Genomic DNA, 22,197 nt, shown 5'->3' with positions numbered 1-22,197 from the left:
AGTGCATGTCTTCCACACGATTAATCTCGTGGGACTGCTGTACACTACTAGCCTGGTCCCGGGTCTGTTTGTACTGCCCTGTCAGCTTTTATGGTCATTTTGTCACGCCAAGCATGGGAGTTGGCAAAACTGCACAAACATATCTGGGACCAGGCTAGTACACGATTGCAGATGTGGGGTAACGGCCAGGAATGTGGTCAGAATACCTACCAGGATACGGTCGAAGGCAGAGGGGGTTCCTCCTCTCTGGACGTGACCCAGGATTGTCACACGGGTGTCAAACCCCAGGCATCTGACAACAAGCTGGGACAACAGGAACCATGTTTTAGCTAGATTGAGGTGGTTTTAGCGGCACTCTTTTAAAGTCTGTCTTATAGTAATGGCATAGGAGTAATGGTCATGCGATACACTCATGCAAATGTTAGCTCTAATACTAAGCTAAATACTGAAATGTTAGCTCTAATACTAGGCTAAATACTGAAATGTTAGCTCTAATACTAGGCTAAATACTGAAATGTTAGCTCTAATACTAGGCTAAATACTGAAATGTTAGCTATAATACTAGGCTAAATACTGAAATGTTAGCTCTAATACTAGGCTAAATACTGAAATGTTAGCTCTAATACTAGGCTAAATACTGAAATGTTAGCTCTAATACTAGGCTAAATACTGAAATGTTAGCTCTAATACTAGGCTAAATACTGAAATGTTAGCTCTAATACTAGGCTAAATACTGAAGCAAGTAGTGTTGTATCTTTACGTACTGCAAGTAAACCATCAGATATTATTTGACCTAATATATTCTAGACATACACATTTGTACTAAACACGGAGAAAATACTCCCACAAGCTGAAGAGTTGAGCAAAGGGAAAACACAATGCACATGCAACCCATCCTCCGTATTCCAGTCATGTTTGTGGGGTCTTTACAAGACGCACAGATCCCAAGCTTAAAAAAGGGTTGACTTTCAAAATGTGACACAAATAAATAAATAAGACATTCAAGCACACGCTGGATTAAATGCTTTGCCTCAATTCCTGAGGGCCTAGAATGAAATGGTAATATGCTGTGTCATATTGTGCTCAGATTATAAAAGGACTTCATTTTCAAAATGATTAACCATGCAACTCAATTAGTTTCCATTTATAGTGTATTTGACAGCGGAAGTACTGATGCGTTTTGTACAAAATGTACCTCTTTTACACCGCGTTCCATAGGCCTGGCTAGACATGTACAGTAGGTTAATCAAACGTATCTGCTAAAGCTGTCACACAGCAAATTAAGAAGGTAGAGGGGAAAAAGCAGGTTATCAGCTGTAAAGTCAGTTTGAGGCCACTCAGGAAGCAGTCTTACCGCAGGGTGTGTGTGTGTGTGTGTGTGCGCGTCAGAGCATTCAAACCAGAGTGCACAGTCAGCGAGTGAAGCCACACCAAGGGCAGCACGGTAGCGATAGAGGCCTAGCAGGAGCTGTCTGCTATAGGTCTGAGTTGCTGTACTTACATCCTTGACATGGTCTGTCGTTATGGGCTTGTTGTTACAATCAATTGCCCCCTCGGCTACTATTATGATATTCAGCCTTTTCATTCCTGCCCGGTTCTATATGAGGGAGGGGGGTGGAAGACACATGACAGAAACTAAAACAGAGGTTTGGCATGGGCTCGCAAAAGACGGAGGGCCCGACAGTGAAAACATTGTCCATGGACCAGAGAGCAAGTGTTGATTCTTGGCGGTTTATTAACCAAAAAATGCTCACAATCTCTTTGTTGGAACATGTCCTTAATATCACATCATTTACTAACTTGGTGTCGACACATAATACTCTGCTCGTTTGCCAGTGGACTATTTTGACACTGTTGGGCCTACGTACTTTTGGTTTTGGCCCTGTAACACGCTAAGGTACTCACGTCCTTGACAACACTACCGGTTATAGCTTTCCCATGTCTGTCAATGGCTCCCTCAGCCACTATGATTATGTTCAACCTTGAACCCCTGGAGCGAGTCTGGACCATAACATTTCATTTCCAAACAGAAAACAGCATATAACACACAGGTAAATGACCGTGACATGACCAAATAACTGCAGATCAGATCGTATCGCAATGTTAGCTTCATGTGACATTGAACTAAACTTGTTCCCATTCTTGGTAAGGTAACTTCATTTTATTCTAAAAGTAATCATTTATTGTAAATTGTTCAATATAAACAACAACGAAACAGAGTAAACTGGATAGTGAACGAGCATGAATTATTACAGTGAGAAGTGTTGTGAGGTTAAAGGATTGCTGAGTTAATACGTTACCGCAGATAGCTTCTGACACATCTTCTCCTCCCAGCCGTCCTCAGGGGGCATCTCAGGAATCAGCACCCAGTCAGCACCACACGCCAGGGCACTCACTAAAGCCAGGTATCTGGAGACGCACACACAGACACACAAAGACGCACACACAAGTCAGACAACAGCACCCATCGGCCCCACAGGACGGATCTGAACTCACACACAAGGTCACACACATAAGGTGTGTTAGCATATCAGTTTTTAAATAAGTTTGTGTCTGTCTTACCCACAATGCCTGCCCATGACCTCCAGCACAAATGTCCTCTGGTGGCTGAAAGAGAGATGAGCGAGTGAGAAGATGACATTTGAGAGAATCATATGCTCACAGACAAAGTAAAAACGCAGACAACATTTGCTAAAGCTACTATTGCTAACCTCTGTGCGGTGGTCATGATTGCATCAACCACCTCTATGATCCTGTGCAGGGCAGAGTCCGTCCCGATTGTCATGTCGGTGCCACAGAAGTCGTTGTCGATAGACCCCACCATCCCGACGATGTGCAGGGCTGAATACTTCTGGACAGCATCTTCATCAATCAACCCTGTGGCAAAGTTTAAGAACAATGCAATTATATACTTTTGTGACTAAGATTGAAATAAAGGAAAGCAATTTATTCCAAGATCCCTGACTCTTCAATGTGAGGTGGGATTAGCCATAACTTCTAAGCAGAAAGGTTAACTTGACATTGGAGCTTCATTCTAAGTTAGGATACGAAACATCCAACACGGGTACACAATGAGAAACTACGACCAATTCATTCTCAAATAAAAACCTTCTTTGCCTTCCCGGACAAATCCTTTCAGATGAAAAACATTTGGGGATTTATTATCCTGTTCTAGCAGCAAGCTCACAATGGATTACCTCATGTGCAAATACACTTTTAAGACTGTTCAGCTTACCACAATACCACTCTTGACATTTCCACTTCTTTTCAGTGTCAATATGTCACCCTGTCAGTATGACCTCTCTCTTTTACAGCCCCATACCTTTCTCTAAGCTCTCTTTCAATGACCCCTACATCATGCTCCTGTCTGTCCCCGCAGCAAACAAACCCTTCTGCAGTACTTTTCTCTCTGCAATCCCTTTCTCTCGTACTTCTCTCCTGTCCCCGCTTGAAGTGCCAGTCCCCACCTTGCAATCTTTCCAAATCTTCGATCCCTAACCCCTCTCCTGTCCCCGGTAGAAACAAAACCAGCCCCATTCCCCACCCTGCTGGACCAGTTCCTCCAGCAGTCCGCTCCACTCCTCTCTGAAGAGGTTGGCCCCAGTGAGGCTGCCGTCCCCTCCGATCACACACAGGTTGGTGATGCCACGCTGCACCAGGTTGTGGGCTGCCTTCAGACGCCCCTCGTGGGACCGGAACTCCTTGCACCGGGCACTGCCAATGACAGTGCCACCCTGGCATGGTGGCATTACACAAACATTGAAGTGGATGTAAAATACAGCCCAGATGCAAGATGCCTACTCACACCAATCAATTATAGCTCTGTCTATGTCTACTGGTTTTGTAAATAGGCTACTGTGATTCAGTGTGTGGTCATCTATTTCTGTCCTACATGGATGGTACAGTACTCACCATTTGTAACATGCTGGAGACACTTTCCCATGATGCCTCCTTTATGTTCTCTTCTCCGCCATCTACCATACCCTGATATCCCTGTAGATACAACACAGATGTCACAAAGTACACACGCACACACACGCACAGGCACGCACACTTCCTAGGCTTAACAACCCCCCACTATTTCAAATATATAAAAGCCTCCTTCATTTTTTTACTTGTAAAACTTCCACTGTCAAGTTGTCAACTTGACTTTGACTTTGAACCCTAACCCTGTCCTACAAGAGTTGCTGAATTTCCTGTTCACCCTCACAGGTGAGTTGAAATGATACAATGCACCAACTTTGTACCGCTCAAATAATTATGCAAATGTAACAACAACCAGAGCATAGGCCTACTGACAAGAAACGATACACATGTAATAACTTTGCTTAGGCCTACTGACAAGAAACGATACACATGTAATAACTTTGCTTAGGCCTACTGACAGGAAACGATACACATGTAATAACTTTGCTTAGGCCTACTGACAGGAAACGACACACATGTAATAACTTTGCTTAGGCCTACTGACAGGAAACGATACACATGTAATAACTTTGCTTAGGCCTACTGACAGGAAACGACACACATGTAATAACTTTGCTTAGGCCTACTGACAGGAAACGACACACATGTAATAACTTTGCTTAGGCCTACTGACAGGAAACGACACACATGTAATAACTTTGCTTAGGCCTACTGACAGGAAACGACACACATGTAATAACTTTGCTTAGGCCTACTGACAGGAAACGACACACATGTAATAACTTTGCTTAGGCCTACTGACAGGAAACGACACACATGTAATAACTTTGCTTAGGCCTACTGACAGGAAACGACACACATGTAATAACTTTGCTTAGGCCTACTGACAGGAAACGATACACATGTAATAACTTTGCTTAGGCTACTCCAAATGGCACAAACATCATTTTGCCATTCAATGTTAATCTGAGTGAATATACTTTGAGGCGGACTGGTGCTACCAAATGAAAAAACTCCAGGCTGCACAGACTACCAATGCTTATAGGAGCATAGCCTATGCAACCAGAATGGTCGCAATTTAAACCAAAGAGCTATAAAACAAATATGTCCTACTGTGTATCAGGTCTTTGGCTTTCACATCCTGTTTAAACGGACCCGGAAGCCAAACAGATTACCTGAGCAGACCCGAAAGGGAACACACATGTGATCTGTCGACTAATGCCTTTAGTCGTTGATATAAACGTATAGGCCACCATGTACACAAATTACAGAATGAGCAGGCATTTTAGGCCCTAGCCTGCCCAGGAAGTCAGCTGCATAGAGGCTTAACATATCCTAATTCATTCAACATATGTATCATCATTAGACCCGAGGTAAGCGAAACCAGGCCCATTTGTCAGCGTGTAGGCTATATGTGAAATAGATGGTCTGGTTCCATCCAGACGTTAGAATATGCAACACACACATTGCCATGTACTGTAGCCTACTGTAGGCATGTATCCTTGTGTTTGTAATTCAGCTTCCACATGATGGACGCAAGAGCTGGTCAAATGTTGGGCGGTAGCCTCTAATCGGCTAATTTTGAGAAGATTCTAAATGTTGATCAGTCATCCTATATTTGTCTACATACAAAACCACCCTGGATGGAAGGAACATACTCAGCTCAGTAAGGTGTTTACAAAGTGTTTTGTCCCGGGAATAAAACTCAAGATAGGATAGTCCCACCTGTTGACGTATCCTTGGGTAAGGAAGGATTTTTATTGTTTCTAAAGTAGTGCTGTGTGTACAGAGTGTCTAGACTCACCTCGCGAATGAAGTAAACTTTGGCTCCCACATAGATTCCCATTCGAACGACTGCCCGGACAGCAGCATTCATTCCTGGTCAACAGAAAACTCACTTGAATAAGGCATTTTTAAATAACAACATTTGAATACTGCTTAAGACTCCTGTAGCGATGGGTCCTACATCGTCTAATTAAATCAACAAGAGAACATATGGCCAAAGCACATGAGTCCTGTGCATACACTTATGAGCGTAAGTGGTGAATAGCTCAACATGTAATGTCATGCCCCCTTTCAGGCCGAAGTCTGAATCCTTTATCACCATAAGAAAGAGCCTCGCTTCCAAAAAATACCAACACTGTGCAGTCCGCTTCCAGTTGCCTTGGGGAGAATTGTAAAGATGGTGTTCTGTGCCTACAATTCTAATGTCAGGTTAACCTACTGTAACTTCTTAGACAGTAGGAATAATGATTTGTGTGCTTTAGACCAGGCAGATCCATGGAACTTGGCTGACGAGGCCAAGGCGTTTATAAACAATCTGATAAACGTTTGGTTTCACAGTGTAATAGTTGCTAGGCTAAGCTGTTACTAAGCAACACACTTCTGAGATTGACCATCAGGAGGATATGAAAGAAAGCAAGAAAGCAGGGGAGAAAAAAAAAGAATAAGAACTGGCACAGACTTCTCTAAATGAACCTCATAGGGCCGAGCCTACATTGAGTGTGTTATAAAAGCTATTACATAATGACAAATCCATAGTTCTTCGTCCATAATCATCATAAAGGGATCATCAGATGCCACTTTACAAGTCAAGTGATCATCGCTGTTCTGTTGGCGTAACTACATGAATATGAATAGCATCGTTATATTCGTATTACCTCTTGTAAACGATCTGATTATGAGTGCGGCAGAGCCAGAGAGAACATATGGCTATTGTGAGCTACAAGTCTGACGGACTCATCCCACAGGGCACAAACAGGTTGAATCAACGTTGTTCCCATGTCATTTCAACAACAACAATAATGTAATGGGATGACGTTGAATCAGTGTCCAAAACGGATTTGCAAAAAGTAATCAATGTAAGGGACTGTTTTCTTTTTTTCTCCCAACATTTAATCTAACTCCAATGATATTTTGAAATGTTTTGTTGATTTCACATTAGTTGACAACTCAACCACATTTAAATCAACTGGCATCTGTGCCCAGTGGGACTTCTTCCTGAAGCTGACATTCTTGTTGTTGTTTTCAGTCGGCCTGAATGCTCTCTGATCCTCCAGATGAGTACTACAGCAGTTGTACTTTCTGAGGCCCGAGACTTGTTTGGGGCCAAACAGAGGCTGAGCAGTAAGGCCTGCAGCTACAGTGAACCCTGCAGCGCAGTGAGGCAGACAACATTGCTTTGGCATTATAAAGCCTCCCACAGGGGATCGATCAGTGTACTCCTGGCCATTCCTGGCTGAGTCAAAGGCATCTTGACTGCACTGTAAGACTTTTCAATATAAAAACACTGTAGAATGCACAGTAAAATTCATTATGGGTAAAATACTCACATTTCTGATATTAATTGGAATAAATAACAGAATTTCAGTATTTCTTTACAGCATGCCTAACGTAGATTAAAATGTTCCGTTTCAGGCACAAACCTAATGCTGCCGGGTGAGACGCATAAAGCTCAGATTATTAGCAACAACAACAAAAAATGAAGAAAAAACTAATCACGCAGATAATAATTGTAATGATTAGGCTTCGCTCTACCGTAGCCTCTGGATAGAGTAGCCACCGTGAATAAAGCGCAGACTCGTGACTGTTAGGTTTGCACCATTAATACAGAGCAAATGGCTTGTTTCTTGCCCAAACAGTTAAATTATATATTTTTTTATTCTATATATTTTTTTATTGAATATTCGAAACATACAATATACTTGCAGTGAAGCCGCTCAACAACTACATCATACCAGTTATCCAACAGATTCCCATTCAGAGCGACACACAGAACCATCCAAGGTCAATGCCCTGCTTAAGGGCACGTTGACCAATCTACCACCAGGCCTAAAAACGTGAACCCGAACCCTCCAAGATCCCCCCCACAGTTCCCCAATAGCTGTCCCTCAACCATTCGAGACCCCTCCCACAGTCCCCCAAGAAGAAAAATTAAAAATAAAATTAATTCCATTCCCCACCCAATGCACCAACAACCAGGAGAATTAACTAAAGAGAAAAAAGGAAAAGACAGAAGAAAACAACAATGCAAAAAAAGAATAAAACAAAATAATACATTTTAAACAAATGACATCAATGACAACTAAAATCATAACAGCAATGCCAACTGTAGGCTATACTCAGCCTTGTCTCAGGATGGTAAGTTGGTGGTTGAAGATATCCCTCTAGTGGTGTGGGGGCTGTGCTTTGGCAAAGTGGGTGGGGTTATATCCTTCCTGTTTGGCCCTGTCCGGGGGTGTCCTCGGATGGGGCCACAGTGTCTCCTGACCCCTCCTGTCTCAGCCTCCAGTATTTATGCTGCAGTAGTTTATGTGTCGGGGGGCTGGGGTCAGTTTGTTATATCTGGAGTACTTCTCCTGTCCTATTCGGTGTCCTGTGTGAAAGTGTGCATTCTCTAATTCTCTCCTTCTCTCTTTCTTTCTCTCTCTCGGAGGACCTGAGCCCTAGGACCATGCCCCAGGACTACCTGACATGATGACTCCTTGCTGTCCCCAGTCCACCTGGCCGTGCTGCTGCTCCAGTTTCAACTGACCTGAGCCCTAGGACCATGCCCCAGGACTACCTGACATGATGACTCCTTGCTGTCCCCAGTCCACCTGACCGTGCTGCTGCTCCAGTTTCAACTTCTTGGCCATGTTCTGTTATAATCTCCACCCGGCACAGCCAGAAGAGGACTGGCCACCCCACATAGCCTGGTTCCTCTCTAGGTTTCTTCCTAGGTTTTGGCCTTTCTAGGGAGTTTTTCCTAGCCACCGTGCTTCTACACCTGCATTGCTTGCTGTTTGGGGTTTTAGGCTGGGTTTCTGTACAGCACTTTGAGATATCAGCTGATGTACGAAGGGCTATATAAATACATTTGATTTGATTTTGATTTGAACTGAATAGGTTTGTGTGCATGTCTGGCACTATTACATGTATGTGTGTGTTCTTGTATGTGTTTATTTGAATGAGAGAGTGTGTATATTCATGTGTACAAACACCTACACGGCATCAGCCTCAGGCAAACTGGCATTAGTTGCATCAGTGTCATTCAAATGTACTTTTTATTATGTTTTATTTGGACTTTTTTGTTTTTAAACGTTCATCTTTGACCATCATTCTATCTCCCACACAGCAACTCCACTCCAACTTGTCTCCAATTCCACAAACCAACCCTCAGCTTCCCTCAGCCCATCCCATCTATCTCTGATGGCCACCCACTTTGGGTTTCTACGCAACACATATCTTTCAACTATGCTGTGATGTTTAATGTACAATTTCAATCTATCTAATCGAATAGAATCCACAGATTGTGAGTTGAAGATAAATACTTTTTCTAAGCGTATTAGTATATTAGTAATTGACTGACCCGGTCTCTCCAGATCTCCTAACAGTACTATTTATAGGGTCAATTTTAGATCAATGCTATGCATTTTCAGCCATTCCTGAACCTGAGATCAGAAACAGGCTACCTGAGGGCAATACCAAAATAAATGGTCTATTGATTCTGTATCCTCACAACAAAATCTGCAGAGCTTTAATGATTTTATGCCCCAAATATTCAACATTTTGTTGGTGTCAAGGATTCTATATAATCATTTTAGCTGAAAAGCATGAAGTCTTTTATCTTGTGTTGTTTTTTTAAATATAAACTCACACACCCTGTACCATGGAATCCCAATCCCAACCATCAAAAAACTCTTCCCAACTATTTTGCAATCTGTATGGCACAGTTGTCAACATCCTGGTCCTCAAATGAAACTGGTATACTTTCCTATTTATGCTATTTTTATTCCTCCGACAATTTTGATCCTTTATATTGGGCAGACAGACCAGTTCCCTAAGAAGATATTACCCATATTACCAGCTGTCACACCCTGACCTGAGTATTCTTTGTTTTCTTTATTGTTTTGGTTAGGTCAGGGTGTAACATGGGTGATGTGTGTGTTTTTTGTACTGTCTAGGGGTTTTGTAGGTTTATGGGGTTGTTGACCATCTTAGTGTTTATATATGTCTATGGTTGCCTAGATTGGTTCTCAATTAGAGGCAGGTGTTTATCGTTGTCTCTGATTGGGCACCATATTTAGGCAGCCATCTTCTTTGGGTATTTTGTGGGTTATTGTCTATGTCTAGTTGCCTGTGGCTGCACTAGTATTATGATAGCGTCATGGGCGGTTTGTATAGTTTGTTAAGTGTTCTTGGTCTTCATTAAAAGTATGTACTCATACTTGGTCTTCTCACTACGACGAACGTGACAGAATAACCCACCTTAAAAGGACCAAGCAGCGTGATTGGGAGGAACAGCGCTTAATGGAGAGATGGACCTGAAATAATTATGAATGGGTAACAACCTGGGAGGAGATTGAGTTGGTCGATCGATCCAGGGAGAGTGCCAGAGCCTGCATGGGATTCTTTGGAACAGTGCGAGGAGGGATACAGGAGAATGGAGGAACGGTGACGATATAAGGGTACACGGCTAGCACGGAAGCCAGAGAGGCAGCCCCAATAATTTTGGGGGGTTTTGGGGGAGGCACACGAGGAGATTGGCTAAATCAGGTAGGAGACCTGAGCCAACTCCTCGTGCTTACTGTGGGGAGCGTGTAACTGGTCAGGCACCGTGTTATGCAGAGATGCGCTCGGTGTCTCCAGTGCGCATATCTAGCCCGGTGCGCTATATTCCTGCTCCTCGCATTGGCTAGGTTAGAATGAGCATCCAGCCAGGACGGGTTGTGTCAGCTTTACACTCCAGACCTCCAGTACGCCTCCACAGCCCAGTACGTGCTGTGCCTGCTCCCCGCACTCGCCCTGAGGTGCGTGTCTCCAGCCCGGTACCACCAGTGCCGGCACCACGCACCAGGCCTATAGTGCACCTCGGCAGTCCAGTACGCCCTGAGGTGCATGTCCTCGGCTCAGTACCACCAGTGCCGGCACCACGTACCAGGCCTACAGTGCGCCTCGCCAGTCCAGAGCGTCCGGATACAGTACCCAGTCCAGAGCTTCCGGCGACAGTACCCAGTCCAGAGCGTCCGGCGACAGTACCCAGTCCAGAGCGTCCGGCGACAGTACCCAGTCCAGAGCGTCCGGCGACAGTACCCAGTCCTGAGCGTCCGGATACAGTACCCAGTCCAGAGCGTCCGGCGACAGTACCCAGTCCAGAGCGTCCGGCGACAGTACCCAGTCCAGAGCGTCCACCGACAGTACCCAGTCCAGAGCGTCCGGCGACAGTACCCAGTCCAGAGCGTCCGGCGACAGTACCCAGTCCTGAGCGTCCGGATACAGTACCCAGTCCAGAGCGTCCGGCGACAGTACCCAGTCCAGAGCGTCCGGCGACAGTACCCAGTCCAGAGCGTCCGGCGACAGTACCCAGTCCAGAGCGTCTGACGACAGTACACAGTCCAGAGCGTCCGACGACAGTACCCAGTCCAGAGCGTCCGGCGACAGTACCCAGTCCAGAGCGTCCGGCGACAGTACCCAGTCCAGAGCGTCCGGCGACAGTACCCAGTCCAGAGCGTCCGGCGACAGTACCCAGTCCAGAGCGTCCGGCGACAGTACCCAGTCCAGAGCGTCCGGCGACAGTACCCAGTCCAGAGCGTCCGGCGACAGTACCCAGTCCAGAGCGTCCGGCGACAGTACCCAGTCCAGAGCGACCGGCGACAGTACCCAGTCCAGAGCGTCCGGCGACAGTACCCAGTCCAGAGCGTCCGGCGACAGTACCCAGTCCAGAGCGTCCGGCGACAGTACCCAGTCCAGAGCGTCCGGCGACAGTACCCAGTCCAGAGCGTCCGGCGACAGTACCCAGTCCAGAGCGTCCGACGACAGTACAGTCCAGAGCGTCTGACGACAGTACACAGTCCAGAGCGTCCGACGACAGTACCCAGTCCAGAGCGTCCGGCGACAGTACCCAGTCCAGAGCGTCCGGCGACAGTACCCAGTCCAGAGCGTCCGGCGACAGTACCCAGTCCAGAGCGTCCGGCGACAGTACCCAGTCCAGAGCGTCCGGCGACAGTACCCAGTCCAGAGCGTCCGGCGACAGTACCCAGTCCAGAGCGTCCGGCGACAGTACCCAGTCCAGAGCGTCCGGCGACAGTACCCAGTCCAGAGCGTCCGGCGACAGTACCCAGTCCAGAGCGTCCGGCGACAGTACCCAGTCCAGAGCGTCCGGCGACAGTACCCAGTCCAGAGCGTCCGGCGACAGTACCCAGTCCAGAGCGTCCGGCGACAGTACCCAGTCCAGAGCGTCCGGCGACAGTACCCAGTCCAGAGCGTCCGGCGACAGTACCCAGTCCAGAGCGTCCGACGACAGTACCCAGTCCAGAGCGTCCGACGACAGTACCCAGTCCAGAGCGTCCGACGACAGTACCCAGTCCAGAGCGTCCGGCGACAGTACCCAGTCCAGAGCGTCCGGCGACAGTACCCAGTCCAGAGCGTCCGGCGACAGTACCCAGTCCAGAGCGTCCGGCGACAGTACCCAGTCCAGAGCGTCCGGCGACAGTACCCAGTCCAGAGCGTCCGGCGACAGTACCCAGTCCAGAGCGCCTCGGCAGTCCAGAGCGTCCAGGCGACAGTACCCAGTCCAGAGCGTCCGGCGACAGTACCCAGTCCTGAGCGTCCGGCGACAGTCTACAGACCGGAACCTCCCATGACGGGCCGCAGACCGGAACCTCCCATGACGGGCCGCAGTCCAGAACCTACCACGACGGGTCGCAGTCCGGAACCTACCAGTCTGGATCCGCCAGAGTCTCCGTGCAGTCCGGATCCGCCAGAGCCTTCAACCGGCCAGGAGCCGCCAGCCGACCAGGAGCTGCCCATGCCGCCTGTCACGCTGGCGATGCTGGAATCTCCCTCCTGTCCGGAGCGGCCAGAGCCGCTCCTCAGTTCAGTGACGCCCTCTACGATGATCTTCAGTCCGGGGCCCGCTGTTTTGCGGCCGGAGTCCGCACCTTTGTGGGGGGGTACTGTCACGCCCTTACCTGAGTATTCTTTGTTTCCTTTATTGTTTTGGTTAGGTCAGGGTGTGACATGGGTGATGTATGTGTTTTTTGTACTGTCTAGTGGTTTTGTAGGTTTATGGGGTTGTTTACCATCTAGGTGTTTATATACGTCTATGGTTGCCTAGATTAATTGAGAACCAGAGGCAGGTGTTTATCGTTGTCTCTGATTGGGAACCATATTTAGGCAGCCATCTTCTTTGGGTATTTCTTGGGTTATTGTCTGTCTAGTTGCCTGTGTCTGCACTAGTATTATTATAGCTTCACGTTCGGTTTGTTAAGTGTTCTTCGTCTTCATTAAAAGTATGTATTCATTTTACGCTGCGCCTTGGTCTCCTCCATACGACGATCGTGACACCAGCGCATCATTTTTTTTCCTCTCTACACTATTAAAACATGTTTTTACAGTATTATATAGGCATACATTGTAAATCATACTGTAAATTCCAATGAAACATTGGTTTAACAATAGATTCCTTTAAAGAAGTACTGTATTTCAAATGGTACTGTAATTCCACCCCACAGAATACAGTACCTTACCACAGTTTTGGAGTGCCAAAAACCGTTTGACCACTAGTGAGTGCATGGTATTGCTGTTTCTGGCTCATTGACATATTTTGAGGTATGCCTTGTAAGAGGCTACCAATGTCACTGATATGTGGTAGTAGTGCCCCAACAATTCAATGTGTAAAGGGGGCAGATTGGAGTGGCAGCAAGTCTCAAACCTTGAATGGTTGAGTATTTGTCCTTGGTCTGTATTGGAAGTCGTTAAGGTTTCTAGAAGTGGAAGTGGTTCATACATTTTTGGTATATACTGTATATATAGATTGTTTTATACAATACAGCACTATGTTTTTCTTATTGTAAAACATTTTACAGCAACCCTGCTGTGGAGCAAAACTACAGTATTTAACTGGCAACTCTGCCGCTAGTATGATGCTGTACATTTACAGGGACAATTTTTACAGTGATGACCATGTTGTATCCTGCAGTGGGTAAGGGCATTTGGTCATCATTGTAGGGGTGTGTGGGCAAGTGCATTTGAAATAGATACTGCAGTGCAATGTGATGGACCATGTGGAATATAGGTTTCCAACCATGGCTCATAAGTCAATATTGCTGCAGTAGGCCTATAGTAATAAAGTTATATTTTGAGCAAAGGCCTACTACAGCAATCTTGAAAGCGGTTCTGCTTTCTCTATGATTCAATCAAGTCGTTTGAGCTGATTCCCACTGCTTATTCCTCTTTTGAAAAGCATGTACACTTGCTGAAATAATTACAGTACAGCTGGTATGGCCCTATTTTGACTAAGGCACAAGTCACATTCATAAAGTGACAGTAGGCAGCATACGACAATGGGTTTCCTCTGACGCTGCCTGCAGGTCCTCACGTAGGCAACACACAGGCTAGGGCATCCCTGAAGCTTATAGCAGTCCCATAACTTATTTCAATTACATTCTCGTTCATAATAATCATAATAGTGAACGTCTGCTTTTCAGAGACAGACGTATTACATTTCAAAATGATGAAGATAGCAGCATGAACACTATCGTTTTTAGTGACTTCCTGGTTGGGAGGAGTCGTCGTGAACACTCATCCTCACTAATTCCTTTATCACCCCGATGTTATAATGTGGCATATTACTATGAAGCATACCAGTATTATTAAGGGACAAATGCTACAATACGTGATCACACGAACAGAACGAAACTCCGCAATGCAGTGGCAAGAATTCGAAAAATTAAATCACCTCTCCTCTCTCCACACTTCGACCGGTGTCATCGTTTTTGTTAATGTTGTGGAAAATCAATACAAATCAGATGATTGGCCTGATAATCGAATAGATGTCGAGCTATTTGGCTATGTCGGCATTTGTGTTTCACCTTGACGGGAGCCTGCAGCTAGCCTAGTGGTGAGAAAATGCTCCATATGTGGGTAATCAGAGCTAGCTAACCACCGAAATGCTAAATGCGCCTGTGATATCTGCTACTGTAACATTACTTCAAAGAATTGCTATTTTTATTGAAACATGGTACCAAGGCTAGTTGATTCAATATACGATGTAACAATGTGTTTATTTTCAGTTCAAATTGGTGCTTTTCGCCCTCTACGGGCCTCTCCACTGATACAATGTCATAGCATACAATCTCTTGCGCTGTCATCTGTCACAGTACCTTGAGCATCCCCTCCGCTAGTCAGCACTGCGATGGATTTCCCTGCTCCCGACAGACTCTCAAAGAATCTCTTGCTTTGGTTGTCTGGCTGTGCCATTTTGGCGGCTTTCACTTCTTCTTGTGAATAAATTGGTAGTTATACAGTTATATTTAAAACAGTATAAATTGTGCCGCTGATGGAGGGCTAAAATTGCTGTCCGCCCCCCTTTCCTCTCTTCCTTCCCGTGCCCGCTATTCTCCCACTGCCTGGGTTCCGCATGTACTCTAGTAAGCGATTTGCATAGAGTACAAGTTGGCGATAAATTGACATAATCGTCAGCAAATGAACTTTCGCTTCACGTAGACCTTTCCGTATTTGGACCAATCGGAGACTTGTGGGTGGGCAGATTAGGTGATGGAATGGGAGGTACCTATGAGCAGTACACGAGTAGGCCAACCTGACTGTAAAACCACTGTATGTGGCAGTACATTGAATAGGCCTAATCACAATTTAATGGCTGCTAACATTGAATGCATAAAGGCTGACCATAAAAGACAGGCCACTTCATGAGTTCGGTGCAGTGTATAGGATCTATGTTATTGAAAACTCAAAACTGTTGTGCAAAAAAATCAACCTACTCTGCAGATACCTGAGACGCTTTTATATTTAAAAGCTACCACTGGTATTTACATTCAGATTGCCTGACTCGCTCTCTATCTCTCTGTGTCTCTCTCCGTGTGTGTGTGTGTGTGTGTGTGTGTGTGTAATATCACATTTTTAGGGAATATGGAGCAGTACTTTTTACAGTGGGGATACACTTTATCTTACCTTCTCTCACATTATCTCTGCCAAGTGTGTGTACTGTATGTGTGTGTGTGTGTGCGTGCATGTGCGTGTGTGTGTGTGTTATTTATTTGTAGTGGTGCACCCGTCATAGAAAGGTAGATCTATGTGATACAGTCCATTAGGGTGGCTTTGCAGTTTGGAATGAAGACTCATATTTCCACACTGACCAGTTTAAACTGCCATTCTGATATTGTATATTATTCTATATAAAGTAAGACAACATTCATGCCACCATAAAAAAAATGTATGTGATAAATCTGGCAAAATATTTGCACCCTCTAGTGGGATGTTTGTTGAAAATACATTGTCGCCATCTGGTGGCCCAATGCACAAACTAACAAGGATATCAAATAACATAAAAGTTACAGTTTCATAACAAACTCCAAAAATTATTGCCTACCTCCAACATTTAAATCCATGTATTTTTATTTGATAAATAGGCCCTAAGGCATGTATTTCCCCTTTTGTGACGGAGGAAATTCTCCAGTTTGTTAAAGCATGCAGTCACTGGCTCATGGTCAGCATTTGAATGGAGTTGTGCCACTGCCTATAGTCAGAATAAATATGAGTTATAAGTAAATACAAAAACACACGTGGAAAACTAAAATGTGAATATGATATTAGCAATACAGGCGAAATCTTGTTGTAGCCACTCACACAAGATGTTAGCCTATGTTGTGACATGGCCAATTGCTCTATTAATGCCCATGATTTTGGAAGGAGATGTTCAACGAGCAGGTGTCCACATACTTTTGGTTATGTAGTGTATCTATCATCCAGAATGGTCAGATCCATTCAAGAACATAATAATTTTGTCCTAAATTGTTACGTTTTTCTATCAACAGAATGCACAAAAAATAAGTTAACTTTACATCGGAGTAGATGTCCTTTCTCAACAGTAAAATGCTGCGTCTTGTTCTTGTTACCTGATTTAGATGGGGGTTTTGTGATGCCCTTCGTTGCAAGTCCATGGTACTTTTATACCAAATAGATGCGGTTTCTGGGATACCACACCTGTTGGGCTTGCAGAAATCAGTGTATTCTTCAAGGGACTTTGATACTGCTATACAATAGTAAACAAAGTATTGATCTATATATTTTTAAAAAAATCCATAACCCCTGAGTTTATTGACAATAATATACCTACTTTGATAGTGAAAGAGGTCAAATGTGACAGAAATGCATACAGTACTAAGATAGTGTGCAATTATCTCAGTAAGTTTCCTTTCTCCTAAAATGATGTGTGAATATTTTGTCAAACTGCAACTGGCACTACAAGCACTTGCGAGCTGTTTGTGTGTGGGTGTAGAGAGGAAACCTTTCCCGGCTGCACCACTTGGGAGCCTCTTTCTCTCTCTCTCTCTCTCTCTCTCTCTCTCTCTCTCTCTCTCTCTCCCTCCCTCTGTTTCGTGTGTGGGTAAATTCACGTTTATAGGGAATATGGAGCAGTACATTGATCCTCATTTACTTTTTACAGTGGGAACACACATTCTCTCACATTATCTCTACCTAGTGTGTGTGTGTGTGTGTGTGTGTGTGTTTGTGTGTGTGTGTGTGTGTGTGTGTGTGTGTGTGTGTGTGTGTGTGTGTGTGTGTGTGTGTGTGTGTGTGTGTGTGTGTGTGTGTGTGTGTGTGTGTGTGTGTGCGTGCGTTCGTGTGTGTGTTATTTATTTGTAGTGGTGCCCCCAAACCTGTCATAGAAAGGTAGATCTGTGTGATGCAGTCCATCAGGGTGGCTTTGCAGTTTGGAATGAAGCCTCGTATTTCCACACTGACCAGTTTAAACTGCCATTCTGATATTTGATATTATTCTTTATAAAGTAAGACAACATTTATGCCACTATAATAAAATATATGTGATGAATTTGGCAAGATATTTGCACCCTCTAGTGGGATATTTATTCAATATGAATTGTCGCCATCTGGTGGCCCAATGCACAAACTAACAAGAATATCAAAAACACAAGTTACAATTTCATAACACATTCCAATAAACGATTGCCAACCTCCAACATTTAAATCCACGTATTTTTATTTCATAAACAGGCCCTAACACATGTATTTCCCCCAATAAAACAATACAAATTCATTAAAATACAAAGCAATCTTTTTTTCAATGTTGATGTAATGAACAATTTGATTCAATCATCTTCTTCGTCGTAGTCCTCTGACGGTGCGTTTCTCAAATCTCTGAAGGATTTCTCTGACTGTGATGTGGATAATCTTCCAAGCACACTGTAGATGAGCCTGAATAAGAGATAACAGTTTATAATCAGCTTACTGCACGTTGTCATCACATTCAGTCTACCCAACACCCTCGTATCACTTGCAATTTTGTGACACTGACCTTTTTGTGATGGAGGAAATTCTCCAGTTTGTTAAAGCATGCAGTCACTGGCTCATGGTCAGCATTTGAAGGGAGTTGTGCCACTGCCTATGGTCGGAATAAATATGAGTTATAAGTAAATAAAAAAACACACGTGGAAAACTAAAACGTGAATATGATCTTAGCAATACAGGCGAAAGCTTGTTGTAGCCACTCACACAAGATGTTAGCCTATGTTGCGACATGGCTAATTGTTCACTGAAGCTGTCAAACTGAGGGCTTTTCTCATACATGGTCACAGCCTTCTTCATGATGTCAGCTAGAACTACTTCTTTGTGTTCTATCTGTTGAAAATAGAGAGAAGCACTTCAAACTCTGTATCTCCCTGATTTAATTATGTTAGCAGGCTATCAAACACATCAATCTGGATCCAAACTTAATTGCTCACAACAATGATAAAACCTAGCAATTGAAGTCGGATTCAGACTAATAGGCATCTAGGGAGCAGGTGAATTTGAGTGATCCCGTATTTTATTACAGAGGTCAACATCATATACATGGAAAGTGATTGACTATTTGATGACAATGTCAACCTGTTTCTCTTACCTGACCGAGCATCAGTTGAGGATCACAGAGACTGGCCTTGTCGTGGTGATGCACACACTCGTGGGAGATGTCTTTGCACTGATGGGATGTACAGAACATAACATATTGTCACATGGATGTGGAAAGGAAATCAAAAAATGTTTTGTGGAATGGTTATGCATGATTTTTAAAATGTGTCGTTGTCTATTATATTTGCCCATTGTGTAGGATATTTACCAAGATGTTTAAGCTGTGCAGTAGATCGCTCCATACAACATGTTTAAAGCACTCTTTCTGAGCCTTCACCAGGCTTATCAGAACACAGATGACAGCAACTCTTATCCAACACATGATCCCTGGAATAAGAGAAATGTAGGTGTATTTAGACATACTTTTAATAAGATACATTGATACACGATACAGTGCATTCGAAAAGTATTCAGACCCATTGACTTTTTCCACATTTCTTTTAACGTTACAGCCTTATTCTAAAATGGATTACACACAATACCCCATAATGACAAAGAAAAAACAGGTTTTTAGAAATGTATGCTAATTTATAAATAATTTAAAACTGAAATGTTGCATTTGCATAAGTATTCAGACGCTTTGCACTTTGCTATGAGACTCAAAATTGAGCTTAGGTGCATCCTGTTTCCAGTGATCATCCTTGAGATGTTTCTACAACTTGATTGGAGTCCAGCTGTGGTAAATTCACTTGATTGGACATGATTTGGAAAGGCACACACCTGTCTATATAAGGTCCCACAGTTGACAGTGCATGTCAGAGCAAAAGCCAAGCCACGAGGTCGGAGGAATCGTTCGTAGAGCGCCGGGACAGGATCAGACCAGCTGTGTATTGTCACTTTCCATGTTGTCTATAGCTTGTGAGGTGTGGGAACACTTTGTTGCTTTAATTTATTTGGTTTTGCTGCTTTTGGTGCTATTTCTCTGTCTGCATGCTACATGTTTGCTTGTCCTATATTCCTCTGCATGTGCTCACTGCTCATTGTTTGTCTGTATTGATGTTGTAATTGTTTTTCATAACCTGCCCAAGGACTGAAAATTTGCCGGCTGGCTAAAACGGGCACTTTAACTAAAACGTTGATTAATGTACACTGTCCCTGTAAAAAAAATAAACTCAAACTTAAGAGTGGGGGGGACCATCTCCATATTAATGCCCATGATTGTGGAATAAGAAGTTCAACTAGCAGATGTCCACCCACTACATAACCAAAAGTATATCTATCATCCAGAATGGTCAGATCCATTCAAGATTATAATCATATTTTTGCCCTAAATTGTTACGTTTTTCTATCAACAGAATGCAAAAAAATAAGTGAACTTTACCTCAGAGTAGATGTCCTTTCTCAACAGTAAGATGCTGCGTCTTGTTCTTGTTACCTGATTTAGATGGGAGTTTTGTGATGCCCTTCGTTGCAAGTCCATGGTACTTTTATACCAAAGAGATGCTGTTTCTGGGATACCACACCTGTTGGGCTTACACAAATTGAAACTACACTGTATCTTTGTACCTTACCTGATGTTACTATTACTGTACCTCACATGGAAATCCCAAACAAGGGCACAGAAAGGTGTTTTCACGTCACAATTTCAAAAATAGTGATCTGTAATATCACGAATGTTGCGGTCCAAACAACCTATTGTAAGTGCATCAACTTATTTTCATGCTGTTATATTAGAATCAGTCATAATTGCTGTTATATTAGAATCCGTCATAATTGCTGTTATATTAGAATCAGTCCTAATCGCTGTTATATTAGAATCAGTCCTAATTGCTGTTATATTAGAATCAGTCCTAATTGCTGTTATATTAGAATCAGTCCTAATTGCAGTGTAGGATTAACATCGTATTAAATGGGTTATAATATTGTGTAATACTTTGTAACGAATAAACTGGATCTAGAGTAAGAGCTCCTGCTCTTGTAAATCAGTGTATTCTTCAAGGGACTTTAATACTGCTATACAATAGTAAACAATAAAGTATTGATCTATCTAAAAAAGCTCAACAACCCTTGAGATTATTGGCAATATATCTACTTTGATGGTGAAAGAGGTCAAATGTGACAGAAATGCATACAGTAGATAGTGTAGATAGTAGATAGTGTGCAATTATCTCAGTAAGTTTCCTTTCTCCTAAAATTATGTGTGAATGGGCACTACAAGCACTTGCGAGCTGTTTGTGTGGGTGTAGAGAGGAAACCCTTCCCGGCTGCACCACTTGGGAGTCTCTCTCTCTCTCTCTCTCTCTCTCTCTCTCTCTCTCTCTCTCTCTCTCTCTCTCTCTCTCTCTCTCTCTGTCCCTCACACACACACACACTCACTCACTCACTCACTCACTCACTCACTCACTCACTCACTCACTCACACAGACGCAAACACACAGAGAGAGAGAAGGAAGGTTGCCTGAAGTAGCCTGGCATGTCCCAACATGCACTGCTGCAAAGTGGAGTGACAGCTGTAATTTCCCTGAAACTCCAATACCACATTCACAGAGAGCACTGAAGTCAAGCTACTCTCTCCTGTGGCTTGAGAGGAAATGAATGTGCCGAGCCTAGCGTATCTGTTGTAATAGTTACAGCTCTCTAAAGAGAAGGACTGTGCCCCAAATGGCAGCCTATATCCTATATAGTGCCCTACTTTTGACCAAGACCCATATGGGTGTCATTTGTGATGCGTAAAGGACTGTAGTAGAGGTTGTTTGTTACTGTAGAGTGCAGTTGTTCCATTTGTGATGATATATGTCAAGCAGCCTTTTCTCATTGCCATCACTATTGTTTGCATTGGGAATCCAGGGACAGCTGCATGTCAAAGACCGGTTCACTAGAGAAAACGTGCCTCTGCCATGTACAATATTATCCCCAGTTGTGGTCATTGAGAAAATGTGTCCTTTCAAGATACTATAGAATAGGTCGGCCAAGTCTGCTTGGATACTGGCAGGTAATTGTTAGTGAGTTTGAGTCATTGTATTGTGGTAGATAGATGAGTAAATATGTGGGACTTGGTCTTAAGCTAATGGCCACCACATCTCTCACAGGTCACTCCAGACAGCATTATTGACCCAGAGTCCTCTTGGGAGGAAAAACTCCTGTCCGATAGATTACATTGGCTGTTTGTGGAGATGAGGGGTATTATAAGGAATGGCTCACCTCTAAAATCATCATATGACGGTTGGCTGTGTCCAAAGGGAAATCACATACTATATAGCCTACACACCAGTGGGTTTGGATTAAATTGATTACCTACTAAAGTTTGCCTTATTGCTAGTTGGAATATAGCTAGTGTCCAGGATGAGTTTGCTGCCAAATAGATGGGCTTCAAGATTGTCCCCGGTCCCCTGATACTGACTTGGGATTTCTAACTATTCT

At 44.0% G+C, this 22,197-nt stretch overlaps 2 protein-coding genes across 9 annotated transcripts in view; both read right to left on the bottom strand.

Annotated features, from left to right (window-relative positions):
* pfkpa (phosphofructokinase, platelet a) overlaps window positions 1-15,395 on the bottom strand; it is a 30,659-nt gene extending 15,264 nt beyond the window's left edge. For 2 of the 8 annotated variants that reach the window (XM_090189780.1, XM_090189779.1), the window contains exons 1-10: window positions 15,072-15,358; window positions 5,732-5,805; window positions 3,913-3,993; window positions 3,545-3,734; window positions 2,712-2,877; window positions 2,563-2,607; window positions 2,301-2,409; window positions 1,906-2,001; window positions 1,502-1,597; window positions 211-303 (exon numbers count right to left, since the gene is read on the bottom strand). In XM_090189780.1, the coding sequence (XP_090045906.1) occupies window positions 211-303; window positions 1,502-1,597; window positions 1,906-2,001; window positions 2,301-2,409; window positions 2,563-2,607; window positions 2,712-2,877; window positions 3,545-3,734; window positions 3,913-3,993; window positions 5,732-5,805; window positions 15,072-15,168 (1,047 nt within the window). In that variant the 5' untranslated portion in view covers window positions 15,169-15,358. Of the gene's footprint in view, window positions 1-210; window positions 304-1,501; window positions 1,598-1,905; window positions 2,002-2,300; window positions 2,410-2,562; window positions 2,608-2,711; window positions 2,878-3,544; window positions 3,735-3,912; window positions 3,994-5,731; window positions 5,806-15,071 lie in introns of all 8 variants that reach the window. The other 6 variants (XR_016484430.1, XM_021620591.3, XM_021620588.3 and 3 more) reach the window with 6 other exon arrangements.
* A 2,647-nt stretch (window positions 15,396-18,042) lies between these two features.
* ifnu (class II cytokine, IFN-u) lies at window positions 18,043-19,159 on the bottom strand. The gene is made up of 5 exons (XM_090189048.1): window positions 19,046-19,159; window positions 18,830-18,907; window positions 18,438-18,567; window positions 18,245-18,327; window positions 18,043-18,144 (listed from the first exon to the last, which is right to left on the bottom strand). The coding sequence occupies exons 1-5, from the start codon at window positions 19,157-19,159 to the stop codon at window positions 18,043-18,045; spliced, it is 507 nt and encodes a 168-aa protein (XP_090045174.1).
* Window positions 19,160-22,197: the final 3,038 nt, after the last annotated feature.

The sequence above is a fragment of the Oncorhynchus mykiss genome, chromosome 11, assembly GCF_057628025.1.
Source record: "Oncorhynchus mykiss isolate SJ-2025 chromosome 11, ASM5762802v1, whole genome shotgun sequence".
Taxonomy (NCBI): domain Eukaryota; kingdom Metazoa; phylum Chordata; class Actinopteri; order Salmoniformes; family Salmonidae; genus Oncorhynchus; species Oncorhynchus mykiss.
This window is presented reverse-complemented; position numbering and strand designations above follow the sequence as displayed.